The sequence below is a fragment of the Ammodytes marinus genome (genome assembly GCF_949987685.1).
Source record: "Ammodytes marinus genome assembly, chromosome: 21".
Taxonomy (NCBI): Eukaryota; Metazoa; Chordata; class Actinopteri; order Uranoscopiformes; family Ammodytidae; genus Ammodytes; species Ammodytes marinus.
Window position 1 is genome coordinate 18,433,937 of NC_137225.1, and position 14,235 is coordinate 18,448,171.

The window sequence follows — 14,235 nt, forward strand, 5'->3', positions numbered from 1 at the left end:
GCACAATCCAGAGCAGCTATTTTCTTCTTACAGATTGCCTGTTAACACAACAGTTACCCAGAGCATTACTGTAATCTTGTTTTTAAACTCTTAACACAGATCAAGGTCCCACAGATGTCAGACAACAAGGCCAATCCCCATGCACTGAGTGAACTGGTCAGGTTGTTGTTGATGTTGCTATTCGAGTTAAAAGGCACCTGTACATAACATAGGTTGTGAGCAGACTGTAGAATTGATCCTTTCATGATCAATGTGATGCTTGATTTAATGTTTTTTGTATATTGGTTGTCCTATGTGTAAATAAGAAAATTATAGATTTTCATATAGTAACCATAATTGACCACATATTTCTGATTTCTGATAATTATTATTAGGATTAATGGTATCATGGTTTACAATGTGGCAGCTACGAAAAAAATTTCTTTAAATTGATGTGTAAAAATAAAAGTGTGTATTTACAAATGTTTTGTTTTATTTTGTAACAACCTTTTCCTGGACTAAAATAAATCCAAAGTATCCCTATGGATCTTGGATTGGTCTCACAGGGAAAATCTGATGGTGATGATCATATTAGTGTCAGGAGGCCACTGTGACCGTTGTGTTCAAGATAGCTTAGGAAGCTCAGCTGTTGTTTTCTCCTGCTGATCAGTATCGGATCTTTGAGGAGCGGAGATCGCAGTTGTTTTCTCACTCGGCTTGAGGAAGTATTCATGTTTTTTTAAGGTTGTTTTGTTTCTCAGAAGTTGCCACTGAGTTGGCCCGTGTTGTGACAGGAGTGTCGAGGAATGCACTAAGAGGGGAGTGTTTACATCTGTAACTACAAAGAGAATACATGACAGCCAGACAATTCCCACATTTGACACTTACCCAAACATTTTCCATTAACAACTTCAATTTATATTCATTAGCTTTTAACATTCTGGAGATAATTAATCATTCTACATCAAAATAATGCATGGTAAAGGGTCTTTCAAGGTGGGTGAATGTTTGCAACAATGTCCACTAGATGGCATTGGTGAAATAAAACTAAGCGGTCAACTGTTAGTAACGGTAACAATGGGGAAAGCACATAATCACACACTAACCTGTCATTTCTTTCAAGAAGAGAAACCATGCAAGCAAATAATGTTTTAAGTTGTTTATTATTTAAATAAATATTTACATAACAGCTTCGTATAAATCAAGGTTCCTTTTCTTACACAACACATATTTCTAAAAGCAACAAGGAGGAAGAAGAAAATGTGGGATGGTTTACAATGATAGTTTATCTGTGTTGATCACTGAGCAAATATTCCTGCTTGCGATCAAAAAGGCTGAACCTGGATGACTCAACTACCAGTTAACACCTGAGCCTTACAACCATGCTCGTCTTTCATTACACGTTTTGTTATAATATGCATAAATCTACATGATAATTTGATATACATTTTAATCTGTTGATACCAAGGAATAGGAGGATGGTACTCTACAATAACTGAATAAAAAGCCATTATATGACTGGGGAAAAAAACAAAGAAAACATCTTAAGTCACACATTATTCATTCAGGCACAAACAAAGCAATACACAGCCTCGGTGAAATTGAAAGACATCACTCATACAGTATAGGCTACAATGCCCTGTTAAATGGTGTACAGTATATATGGCTCAGCTTGGAAAACTAAACATCTGAGGAAAAGTGATCTAAGAAACTTAGAGCACATGATTAATGCCCTAGCTACAGTTCTGGCCTATGTCTCCTCAATCAAATCGCTGACATGGGCCCCTCCGATTAAATGGTAAGATGATCAGTTTGAAATGTCACAATAAAACATGATAGTGAAATTAAGGGAACTGATATGTGAAAATGTCAGTCTTCCTTAACCCTCCAATAGAAATCGTGCATTTGTGACCTTTAAACATACCAATGTTTTTCAAATTGAGACAATGACAGCATCACTGTTAACTGTCAGAAGATGAACATGTCATGCGAGTTAAAAGCGCTAAAACAGAATAATGAGGACAAACGTTTGATTTAATGGATTCTGTCGATGTTCTGCTTCTCAGGGATTAAAAGAAGAACTATGAAATGCTCTTTGTTTTCTATTGCTGTTAGGTCATGCATGTAAGTAAATTCTATACAACTAATAAAACCAATTATTTACTTAAAAATGTATAAAGAAAATACTCTTTTTTTCCAAAATATTATTTGGGGAGGGATTAAAGGGTGAATTCATTACATTTTTCAACGAAACCTGGTAGTTTTCATCCTGAGATTTAAACCAATGTGTAAGGAGTAATTTACATTTTTTTGTAAGTTGTTATGCAAATTCAGATTCTGCTTCAGGTGCTGTTTACTGACGGTGCGTTCCATTGGTCAGTGGGCGTTGGTTAAATCAAGTTACCTTTTCGAAGACTGTCATACTGCATCAGTCTTGGGCTTGGGCGAGCGTGTTCCACTTACAAAGTTATAAACCAAAAACTGAGAAGTGCCAAAATATTGTGTGGCAAAGAGTTTCCCATCAGGAGTGGGATCGGAGAAAGCGATCTCATCTTTGCTCAGATACGAACCAAAGACAAAGTTGTTCCTGTTAAAAAAAAGAAAAAAAAAGTGTTAGTTTTGTTTAATTTGTTTTAAGGTAATGTAACATCTTTGTGCGTCAGGACACACTCACCTGAGGCACTCCAGCATGCGCGAGGCGAGGCCCTGGCGTCTCATCATGTTGACCACCCAGATTCGGCTGATGCCACAGATGGCCGGCTCTGGTGTTGTGGAGCAGCACCAAGCACGTTGACGCTCAAACATCACCTTTTCTCGCTCTGAACCCTCCGGTACGGGCTCCTCTATCACCCTGTACCCCTGTGAGCATCAACAAGGCTCAGTACACGTACACTCACGCAATCTGTTGGTCTAAGATTTGCTTTTTACATAATTAATCTGTGAGGTCAACCATGTGCGCTGCAGTCTCTTACCTCTTGTATGTGCTCTGCAATAAGGCACCCACCCACTTTCTTATCATTGGAGATGAAGAGGAAGGTCTTGGTCTGAGAGGGACACTTGGTCTCCACCTGCTGGAAGCCGAGGTCATTGTCCACCATCTCCCTGATCTCCTCAACCTGATAAAAACAATGAACAAACTGTAGTGATTTTTTGGTGTGGTGTTTTTTTGCCCGAGGCCAAAGTTACCATGACATGATAATATGCATTTTTCCAGTTTATAGATGTTTGCTATTTGAATGATATCTTATGTTTATTTTGATGTGATATAAAGGCCCAGACTGTATTGTGATATCATATCTGATACTATTCTGCGTCATATTGCCTTCAGCTTTGATTGACCTTAACCCTGTTAACATACTGTACCTTCTTCAGAGCATATTTGGGATCATCTGGCAGGACAAGAATGATCTTGCCGTCAGGATACTCTCCCAGAATCCTCTCTTTTTTCCATCCCTGAAAAAAAAGGAAAAAGAAAATCATTGCATTCATGTAAATATACCCAATTTTGTTCTTCTTGCTGTGAAAAAATCCATATGAAAATGTGCTTCACAGTAATATAGTAAGTATACTGTACACCACACACATACAGTATCTCACAAAAGTGAGTACACCCCTCATATTTCTTCAAATATTTCATTATATCTTTCCATGGGACAACACTGAAGAAATGACACTTTGATACAATGTAAAGTAGTCAGTGTACAGCTTGTATAACAGTGTAATTTTACTGTCGCCTCAAAATAACTCGACACACAGCCATTAATGTCTAAACTGAAGGCAACAAAAGTGAGTACACCCCTAAGAAAAAATGTCCAAATTGGGCCCAAAGTGTCAATATTTTGTGTGGCCACCATTATTTTCCAGCACTACCTTAACCCTCTTGGGCATGGAGTTCACCAGAGCTTCACAGGTTCCCACTGGAATCCTCTTCCACTCATTCATGACAACATCACGGAGCTGGTCGATATTAGAGACCTTGCGCTCCTCCATCTCCCGTTTTAAGAAGCCCCAAAGATGCTCAATAGGGTTTAGGTCTGGTGACATGCTTGGCCAGTCCATCACCTTTACCCTCAGCTTCTTTAGCAAGCCACTGGTCGTCTTGGAGGTGTGTTTGGGGTCGTTATCATGTTGCAATACTGCCCTGTAGCCCAGTTTACGAAGGTTGAGTGCACGTTTTCAGCGTCACACCAAGAGGTTGGCTTTGGAAAATTGACGTATGAGTGCTGCCAGCATTGCTGCAGGGCTTGAAGGTGTGGGGGGTCAACCTGTCAGTGCTCAGACCATACGCCGCACTCTGCATCATACTGGTCTGCATGGCTGTCGTCCGAGAAGGAAGCCTATTCTAAAGATGATGCAAAATAAAGCCCACAAATAGTTTGCTGAAGACAAGCAGACTACGGACATGGATCACTGCAACTATGTCCTGTGGTCTGATGAGACCAAGATAAACTTATTTGGTTCAGATGGTGTTAAGAGTGTGTGGTAGCAACCAGGTGAGGAGTACAAAGACAAGTGCGTATTGCCTATAGTCAAGCATGGTGGTTGGAGTGTCATGGTCTGGGGCTGCATGAGTGCTGCCAGCACTGGGGATCTACAGTTCATTGAATACCAACATGTACTGTGCCATACTGAAGCAGAACATGATCCCCTCCCTTTGTAAACTGGGCCGCAGGGCAGTATTGCAACATGATAACGACCCCAAACACACCTCCTAACGACCAGTGGCTTGCTAAAGAAGCTGAGGGTAAAGGTTATGGACTGGCCAAGCATGTCCCCAGACCTAAACCCTATTGAGCATCTTTGGGGCTTCTTAAAACAGGAGATGGAGGAGCGCAAGGTCTCCAGTATCCACCAGCTCCGTGATGTTGTCATGAATGAGGGGAAGAGGATTCCAGTGGCAACCTGTGAAGCTCTGGTGAACTCCATGCCCATGAGGGTTAAGGTAGTGCTGGAAAATAATGGTGGCCACACAAAATATTGACACTTTGGGCCCAATTTGGACATTTTAACTCAGGGGTGTACTCACTTTTGTAACCGGCAGTTTAGACATTAATGACTCTGTGTTGAGTTATTTTGAGGGGACAGTAAATTTACACTGTTATATAAGCTGTACACACGCTACTTTACATTGTATCAAAGTGTCATTTATTCAGTGTTGTCCCATGAAAAGATATAATGAAATATTTGAAGAAATGTGAGGGGTGTACTCACTTTTGTGAGATACTGTAGTTGTTTCCTGTAATTAGGTCAGATGACCCTCTGTCTCTCTATGTACCTCACTGCAACAACATAACTTTTTTTAGACGCTCTCGGTCATTTATTTATTTAAGTTCAAATAAACTGCTAAACACATGCTTGGTGTATTGCCCTGATGAGTCAATATTATGGGACGGAAGGCAAGACAAATAATGGAAAAGTAATTTAACTCACCACATATTTGACAGCGCTGATGAACTGGTTGTGGAAGAGTAAATGCTGAGATTCATCTTCAGGGTTGGCGGCGGAGTAGAGCATCCCACACACACTACAGGCCACTGCCCCAAAATGCTTCTGTCCTGCATCCTATGTGACAAAGAAAACAACACATCAATGCTTATATCCAAGTAAGCCTATCAATAAATAAAGGAACTCCGTTATGTTAAGCAGCTGACAAACTGCATCATCTTTCATGCACAGGATTCCTGCTATTTAAAAATATGGGAAAGTAAAGGTACTACTTCACTTACAATAATGGTTTGGGTAACAGCTTTGTCGGCCTCCTTTAGTTTCTTGACTTCTTTTTGCAGACAAGCTTCGGAGAGAGGAGTCCCGCCATCTTGTGTCTTCGCTGCTCTGCTGTGATACAAAACACACTTTGCTTTATATTAGGTTTCTACTACTACAAAGGGGAAAACATGTAGAATGACTTCAGAGAAACTTCTTACTCTTGACAAGGTTTTTCAGATGTCTTCTCGGCTGTCTTGACTGTTTCCGTCTTCTCTGGAGACTGATCAACATCAGTGACTTTAAAAAAAAAAGAAAGAAAGGGAAAATTCTTATATGGCCGTAACATTTGTGTACAAGTCACAAATAGTTTTTGAATATATCTACAAATGTGATCTTAATTGAACAGTCTTTTTAATAATTAATATCAAAGACGGTTTTTCTCTTAGATTTCATAATCCAGTAAAGGTCATATTTAATGCTTAAAGGGGTGCAAATGATAATATTTGTTCTCCAAAATATATCTTGAAGACAGAATCACTTTTATGTTTATGCAAACATGTCAGAAAATAAAATATAATACCTGCAGGTTTTTTTTCACACTGCTCTGTGCCATCAGACACTTTGGATCTCTCTTTAGAGGGAAGGGAAGAGGTGGGAGCTGTTGAAATTATATTAGTCGTGTCCTGTGTAAGGAGAAAGAGTAAAAGATAATGAACATCTTCATTCAAATTTTTTATTTGTGACACACATTATGGCTTTTTTTTTGTTACCTTGCATTTGCTATCTTCTGATGACGGTATATTTGAGCTTTTCTGAGACACTGAACCGACATCGGCCTTTGGAGCAGCAGGTTTAGTCACAGATGTGGTAGAACAAGCAGGCAGAGAGGCTGTTGCAGTGGAATTCTTGAGCTGTGCTGTACTTCCACTCCCGGTGGGCTTTAACTGAGGTCGAGCAAGAGCAGCAGGCTTGGACTGACCAGGAGTAGAAAGACCTTTTGACTGAGTAGTTGTCAAAACAGGAGACTTTATTTGAGCTTTAGATGATTGAACAGCTTTTGAAGCAGCTCCAACAGTAGCTGTGGCCTTTAACTGGGTAGTTGACGCGATGGCAGCCTTTGTCTGACCTGAGATCTGTCCAGCAAGTGTGCTCTGAGCTTTGAGCTTTGCCTGCAAACTCGCAAGTTGTGATGAAAGTGTGGGTTTGGACTGAACTGCGGATTTAGATTGAACCATGGGGTTTGACTGAATGCTGGGTCGTGAAGGCTGTGTCGGCATAGGCTTTCTTGGAGCGACAGGTGGGTCATCATCTAGTTCAAAGTCAGCAAAGGTATACTTGGGCCTGGGTTTGTATGGCTTGTACTCAACAGGCTTTTGTTTTTGAGCTTTCAGTCCATTGGGCATGGGAGGGGGTACTGCTGGGAGGGTCCTTTTGGCTGCCGATCTGGTCACTTTAGGGGCTGGCCCCGGAGTAGGGGTTTCTTGGGAAGTTTGAGCCTTACTTTGTCTGGTAGATTTACGGGTTTCAGTAATAAGAGGCCCCGTTTTAGAGGATTCACTCTTGTCAGGTTCAGGTTTAGTTGGTTCAGTTTTGGCAGGTTCAGGTTTAGTGGGCTCAGTATTGGAGTTTTCCATTTTACTAGGTTGAGCCTTAGGTATGTCAATTTTGGGAATTACTGCTGTCGGTGTTGCAGGATTGCTAGTTGAGGCTGGAATCGGGAGAGGTGTTTTAGATGAACCTGCTGCAGGAGAAGGCTCCGCGTTCATGGGACTCACTGAAAAAGGAGATGATGCAGACATCGGCACTTGCCAGTCCATGTCTGAAAACATCTGATTAGCCTGATCAGATTTAAGTTTCTTTACACGTGCCCAAGACATTTTCTCTCTTTGCAGCTCAACCTGTCTCAGTCTTTGATATCTAGTAAGTTTCTTTTTCTCATGGGCTTTCAGTGGCACACAAACCTGTGAGATGAAGAAACGTCTCTTCGGAGGCTCTGCAGCAGGCTTAGCCTCAGCCGAATTAGCTGTCGACGGCTGGGCTACAGATGTCTCCTCAGCAGGGGCCACCAATGCTAAGCATCCTACTGGTCCAGCAGGAGACGCAACATTAACTGTGTCTGCATCCTGCGTTTTGACCACAGGTTGACTTTTCTTCTTGCTGGCTTCAACCTTGGCTGCTGCTGCCGCCGCCACTGCTGCTAATGCTGCGGCTACAGCGGCTGTTGCCACTGCTGCCTGTTTTTCCTCCTCTAACCTCTTCAACAGCATGCTGTCAGTAGCAATGTCCTCTGCGATTTCCTCACAAAGGGCTAAGAGGTTCAGCTGCTGTCTGTTTGCTGTCCTCTTAGACGCTGCAGCTTTTTGCTCAGCCAGAGCTGCCAGGCGGGCTTTGGTTCTGGCCTGTGTGTTCATTTCTTGTTTCTTGGGTTTTTCTGTCTTGAGTGTCTTTTTATCATCTTCAGTCGTTTCAGATGTGCTGTTTTGCTTTAAGTTTGTCCCACAAGTGTCATCTTTATTTTTGTCATGAATCTTTTCCTCAGACGTTCTAGCAAGGACCTCCACAGGAATTTCCTGGGTTTTCTCTATTATGGAAATGTTACTATCTTCCTCATTCTCTTCCTCTTTTACCACAATCTCACGACCAATCTCTATTTCCTCCAGAATCTGCACTTCTTGAAGGTCCAAACTAACCTCAGTGTGCTCTATCACCATTGTGTTACAGTCTTCGGTGGTGACTTGACAGTTATCCGTCTCAATCTCGGAGGTATTAATGTCCACCATTGCAGATGATAGTTGCTGGAAATGGTCAGAATTTGGAATAACTTCAACACCTTCCACAGTTGAAACTTGTGTCTCAAGCCTGGTCTCTAAAACCACATTTGAATTGGTCGCTGTAGCATCTTTGACCTCCCCAGTTCTTTGACATTGCTGCACTTCTGCTTCAGGGAAAACAGTTTGCTGGGTACCGTTTGAAATGTTTTGATTTACCACTTCACCCAATGCACTGTCTTGATTCACCTGCTCTGAAAGTGAGACCGACAACCCCGATTCGGCTGCTGCTTGAGTGACAATATCAAAGTTAATTTCACTCTCTGGGACTGGTTCTAGGATCAAAAACTCCTGAGATGTACTATCTGGCATTTCAACTTTAACAGTGGCTGTAGTTGTTGTCACAGTGGTGTCTGCAACCTCCTGAACTCCAGCGTCCTCCTGCACCTGTTCAGAAAACTCTGTGGCACTGACACAGTCTGGATAGCCATTCCTTTCACTTTTCTCTGTTGCCACTTCTGACTGGCCATCTGGCATGCTGATGTCATCGCTAGAGCTGATCACTGCAACTTGTCTCACATCTACCATCGTGTTACTCTGCTCCAACTGTGCAGTGACACAACTCTCTGGCACACTGCTAGACTGTACTTCCATATCAACTTGTTGGCTCTCTGAGACACAAATTTGTTGCGCAACGCATTCCTGATTTTCCAGTTGTTGGTGACAAATGTCTCGGTTTTCTTCATTAGTAGATGAATCTCCTTCCACCTCATGGGTCTCTGTGTTCTGTATGTCTAGTAAAGACAAACCACCATGGTTCTCTGATACTGATGAAATCTCTCTTTCATCATTACTCTCTGGACTACTAATGGGCTCATACACAACCTGGTTTTCATGGATCCCAACCTCTGACTGACTCACGCTCTTTAACTGCTCTTCAGATGCCTGAATAACAACATCAATGTCATCTGGTTGGCCGCAGACAAAAACTATTACTTCATTGCTTCCAGTTCCTTCTCCACGTTCTTCGATATCACCAACTAACTTGTCTGCCTTATTAGAGGATATGATTGCAGCCTCTTCGTTGACCTCATTAATCACTTTCCTGCTAGTTTCCTGTTCTGTTGCAGAATCCATCCTTTCCATTGATCCACTTTGGACATCCATATCTGCTTGGATATCCTCTGTGTTAGGCTCTGTCAGCATGCTTTCATTATCTTTACTTTCAGATTCACCCATAGGGCAAGGTTTGTGGCTTTCATTCGATAACGGAATACTATATTCATAAACGTCCACCATCCCCTGGTTTTGCTGTTCTGCTGCATTAGAAATCTCCTTTAGTGCTGTTGTAGTTTCCATATTTGTCTGAGGCTCTGGAACACAACTTGCAGCCACTAGATCTTTTGGAATGTCTGTGTTGAGTTCACTGACCTCTTGGCTCTGTGTTTCCACTGTGGAGGGTGGATTAGAGATATTTATCTTGTCCTTGGTTTCTTCAGTCATAGTATTTGAAATGTTAAAATCTTTCAGTACTTCAATCTTCGCAGTGAGTTTATTGACACCGTGACCTTTGTGGTTTTGAGTCTCTACTGTAGTTGTTGGTACAGAAATCTCCGCTGATGTTTCGGGTGACTGGAAATCCACTTCCCTTTGATTCTCAGCTGCATTGACACCTACTGTGATAACTTTGTTGTCATTTCCGTTACTTTCATGAGTGTCAATCATTAGTGCTTCATCAACTTTTCCAGATATGATTGTTGCAGGTTCAGTGGCTTCCTGGCTCATCATGATTGATGTCTCTATAGTGTGTGCTAGGTTAGGAATCTTTGCTGATGTCAATGCTGTTTCCATATGCATTTCATTTTGACTTTGTATGTCCACGGAAGGGGCTGGATTCAAATTATCTGATGTTGATGAAGTCTGCGTTTCGGTTATGATTTGATTAGCTGGTACAGTCAGAGATTCAAATTTTTCATTTTCCACATGTTCTATCATCAGGTCCTGGTGAACCTGTGTAGATATGTCTGTAGTATGTTCACTGACTGGCTGGCTTTGTAAATCCACTGGAGATGAAATTATGGAAATGCTCTCTGATGTCGTCGTAGTCTGTATGTCCAATTCTATTTTATTTTCAGCAGCAGCAACGTATTCAGCATTAACCCCGCTTTCATCTTTGCTTCCGTGACAGTTTGTAGCCGGGTGTTTTTGCACTGTACCAGATATGTCTGTGTTGTGTTCACAGGGTTCCGGACTTTTTACTTTCATTGTAGATGTGACTGTAGTCTGACTCCCTGGTCCAATATTACATTGAATGTTGACTTTGTTTTCCTTTTCCATCATTTCTGAACTTTCAATAATATGTCGCGGACCCTCACTGGACATGCCTGCGGTGCGTTCACTGACTTTCTGGCTGTTCTCGATTTGTACTTCCACTGGTGCTGAAGTAGAAATCTCTGCTGTTAGTGCAGTCTGCATCTCCGCTTCGGGTTGACTCTGGGGTCCAGGTGAGACCTTGGCTTCGTTTTTCATTATTTTAGAATTTACCACATCTTTAAAATCTCCATATATGTCTGTGGCATGTTCAATGACTTCCTGGCTCTTTCGGCTTTGTTCTTCCGCTGAAGCCTTTATATCCATTTTGCTTTGATCACTTGCTATATTGGCACATTCAGAGATCATCCCCTTTTCTTTTTCTATACTTTTAGAACTTTCGTTGACTTTAACAGGTATTTCAGGAGGGTGGTCATTCAGTTTATGGTTCCCCTGGTTTTGAACTGACTCAGGCCTCTCCTGTAACGTTATTTCAGTCTGCATGTCCAGGTCTATCTGACCCTCTGCGACCGTGACACAAGCCAAGAGCGCCTCTCTTGGATTTCGCTGGTGGACAGCCTCAAAATCTGGTGTGAAAATATCACTACATGTTGTCGTCTTGTCCATCACATCTTCGCTCAGTTGAAGTTTAGCGAAAGACCCGGGACCGACAACAGTCTGAGTCGAAAGGAACTCAACTCCTTTCTCGCTTGCTTCAGATGTTCTAACTATTTTATCACCATCACACGAGCTAACTCTACCCTGCAGGTTTTGAGATTTTGATCCCTCTTTGAAAGTAACTTGGATTTTGAAACTCAGGTCGGTTTGAGTTTCTGTATTGACGTCAGACTCGGCTGTTGTTACATTTCCCTCGGTCTGACTCTCTGGAATACTACCTCCAACCAAGATATATTGTGGTGCAGAGTTTGCTTCATTTGACAGTAGTTTATGTCCTACACCTGCAGAAAAACTGGCTGCTTCAATCATTCCCTTTTTATGTTCGCCTTCCTTACTTTTACATTGTAAATCCAGCTTTATGCCCTCAGAAACAGACTCTGTGGTCTCCTTTGTCTCAGTTTCACAGCTCACATCTGTCTGAGCTGCATTTGTCGATTCGCCTGCACCTTCACGGCTTGGATCTGCCTCGCCGATACACAAATGTAGTGATTCCACTGATGACATTGGTGCTTCAGTAACTACACCCTTTTTGCTTTTGATGGACTCTGTATCTTCCTTTCTTTCACCTTCCTCTGCCTCAGACATGATGCAAGGCCCATATGCAACTGTTGCTGTGTCTAATATTTGTCTACGTGATGCTGTTGATTCATTATCTATGAGCTTTTGGCTTTCTTTGTTTTTAAATTCGTCAATTTTACTATCATCAGCAGAAACTAACGTTTCCGTTGACACTGCTTGTGTTGCACAAACAAAAATTTCTTGCCTCTCTCGTTCAATGACAGATTCTTTTTTGTCATCCTGATCAGCCTCGCCCATGCTTTGAACACTTGAGGCATCTGAAAATCTGCCATAATTGTGTTCTATCTGAACAGGGACAGCAGGTGCAGATGGCGACCCTTGGCTCGTCTCCTGTAGGTCGGTAGATGACTCGTCGGGGTTGCGCTTAGCTTTGACTCGATTAGAATACTTTCGAATGCAGCGGGCCTTGTCGCCATCACCTCTCTCTCTAAAGAAGTCAGTCTTACTATCATCGCTACTTATGTCATCCTCGGAGTCCGTGGAAGCGGTTCGCTTCAGGGAAAATGTGGAGTTAGCTCTCAGCGAGGGAGCTTCTCCGCAGGAGGCACTTGTGGAATTAAAAAGCTTGGCTTTTTTGAGAGGCGGGTCACAAATGGTTTGGCTGGAATCCTTTGGAGGGGAACTCCGTTCAGATGACTTGGCTAGTGTAATCCCAACTTCATCTGAAGCAGACAGTTTTTTCTTAGTCCGTGGGTCTTCTGTCGTTTCTTGCGTATTTCCCATTTTAAGGGAACTATTATTGGTAGCTGGTGCAGTTTGAGATGTCAGAGCCTCCCCGTCCTCATCCAACTTCCTCATCTTGGGCTGAGACTCATGAGGATCTGGTCCTCTCTTTGGAGCTGGCATTCTAACAAAATAATGGACAGAAAGAGTAAATACATTAAGAACTGGGTTCACACAGATTGAGGCAATATATTTAAAACTGTTTAAATACTTTGTTAAAGCAGTTCAAATTAAATTAGAGCCCAATTTTACAATAACAAAAATAACACCTTGGACAATTTTGCCCAAATGATAATCATAACATTACACATGACTTTTTTGGTCAAAGTGAAAAGTTTGATGATCTCTGTCAAATGTTTTTTATTTGATATGCCATTATTTCTCAAAATACACACATAAAGAGGCTATACTAATGACCATGTCAGATAATCTGTGGGACTTCAATGCAAGATACATAAATAAAATAAAAATATATGTTACCAATTGTTATTGTTTTGGTTTTTAAGTTGCAAAAATTAATGAAATGTCTTCGTATTTTCAAGAGTTACGAAAGGTTGATGAAATGTTATCACAAATTGAGGCCTAATTTTTAGATGAACTTATTCAATACCTTATAAACGTCTTAAAGATATGCAGGGACCCTTAAGTCTAATATAGCCATAACAGAGGAGAATCAATTTAATTCTTCAACTACTATTTAATCAAATTAGCTAGCAGTTTATCTTTTCCTTTTAGGACACATACCTACAAATGACATGACAAATAATATTTCCACATTTAATAAGTAAATAGCAGTATAACTTGTGTAATATATTAGTAAGAATTATAATGTCCCAAATACACTGCATGTTACCTAGTTTTCCCAACAAGCTGATGTTAGATATAAACAATGATACATCGCAGTTGAACTCGGAGGCTAGCGAGTCACACACAAAGCACGACCTACATCAACTTACTTATTCTCCATCTACATCAATCCTCTTATTGATCTTCAAATAGTAGACCGAGGTTGTTGTCACCAGGAGCTGAGCAGACAGACGCAGATATGTTCAGATAGGTAGCAGAGAGTGGCTAAGTGTGTTAGCTGGAAGTCCAACAGTGTCGGGAGCTAACAGCTAGCAGCAGCAACTCGAAACAAATGACTCGCTGTTAAAACTCCGCAGAAAGAGCAGCCAGGCATGCGGAGCGCAGCGCGCAAGGAACGGCTTTAACGCAATTGAAGTCTGCAGCAACATAAAGGATAATACACCCGCTAAGGAAACTCACTTAGATGTTTTCTTCTTTCAACAACAGCTGTTTTTTTTTCTTCCTGTGAATAAAAATTAACTGTACTTCCGGAGGGAAATGGCGGATGTGACGTAGCAGCTCCTCAGTCAGGCATCCTCTCACAAATCGAGAATATTAGTTTTGGGAATACATGTATAAGGCCTACACATTAGGCATTTCAAACAAGATGTACGTTTTCCAACATAAATGTTCTTTTGGGTTTCAC

The 14,235-nt window shown here is 41.5% G+C and overlaps 1 protein-coding gene across 3 annotated transcripts; it reads right to left on the minus strand.

Moving 5' to 3' along the window:
• Nucleotides 1-1,174: 1,174 nt before the first annotated feature.
• Nucleotides 1,175-14,047, minus strand: LOC307268002 (uncharacterized protein). 3 transcript variants are annotated; one of them, XM_080050505.1, is made up of 10 exons: nucleotides 14,010-14,047; nucleotides 6,456-12,867; nucleotides 6,266-6,368; nucleotides 5,904-5,982; nucleotides 5,706-5,814; nucleotides 5,410-5,541; nucleotides 3,343-3,432; nucleotides 2,952-3,095; nucleotides 2,654-2,838; nucleotides 1,175-2,566 (listed from the first exon to the last, which is right to left on the minus strand). In XM_080050505.1, exons 2-10 carry the CDS (start codon nucleotides 12,864-12,866, stop codon nucleotides 2,398-2,400), a joined length of 7,422 nt encoding a protein of 2,473 aa, XP_079906631.1. In that variant the 5' UTR covers nucleotide 12,867; nucleotides 14,010-14,047; the 3' UTR covers nucleotides 1,175-2,397. The 3 variants fall into 3 exon arrangements, with proteins under 3 accessions (XP_079906631.1, XP_079906630.1, XP_079906629.1); XM_080050504.1 differs by having other exon boundaries at nucleotides 5,706-5,811; nucleotides 13,700-14,041; XM_080050503.1 differs by having other exon boundaries at nucleotides 13,700-14,041.
• Nucleotides 14,048-14,235: the final 188 nt, after the last annotated feature.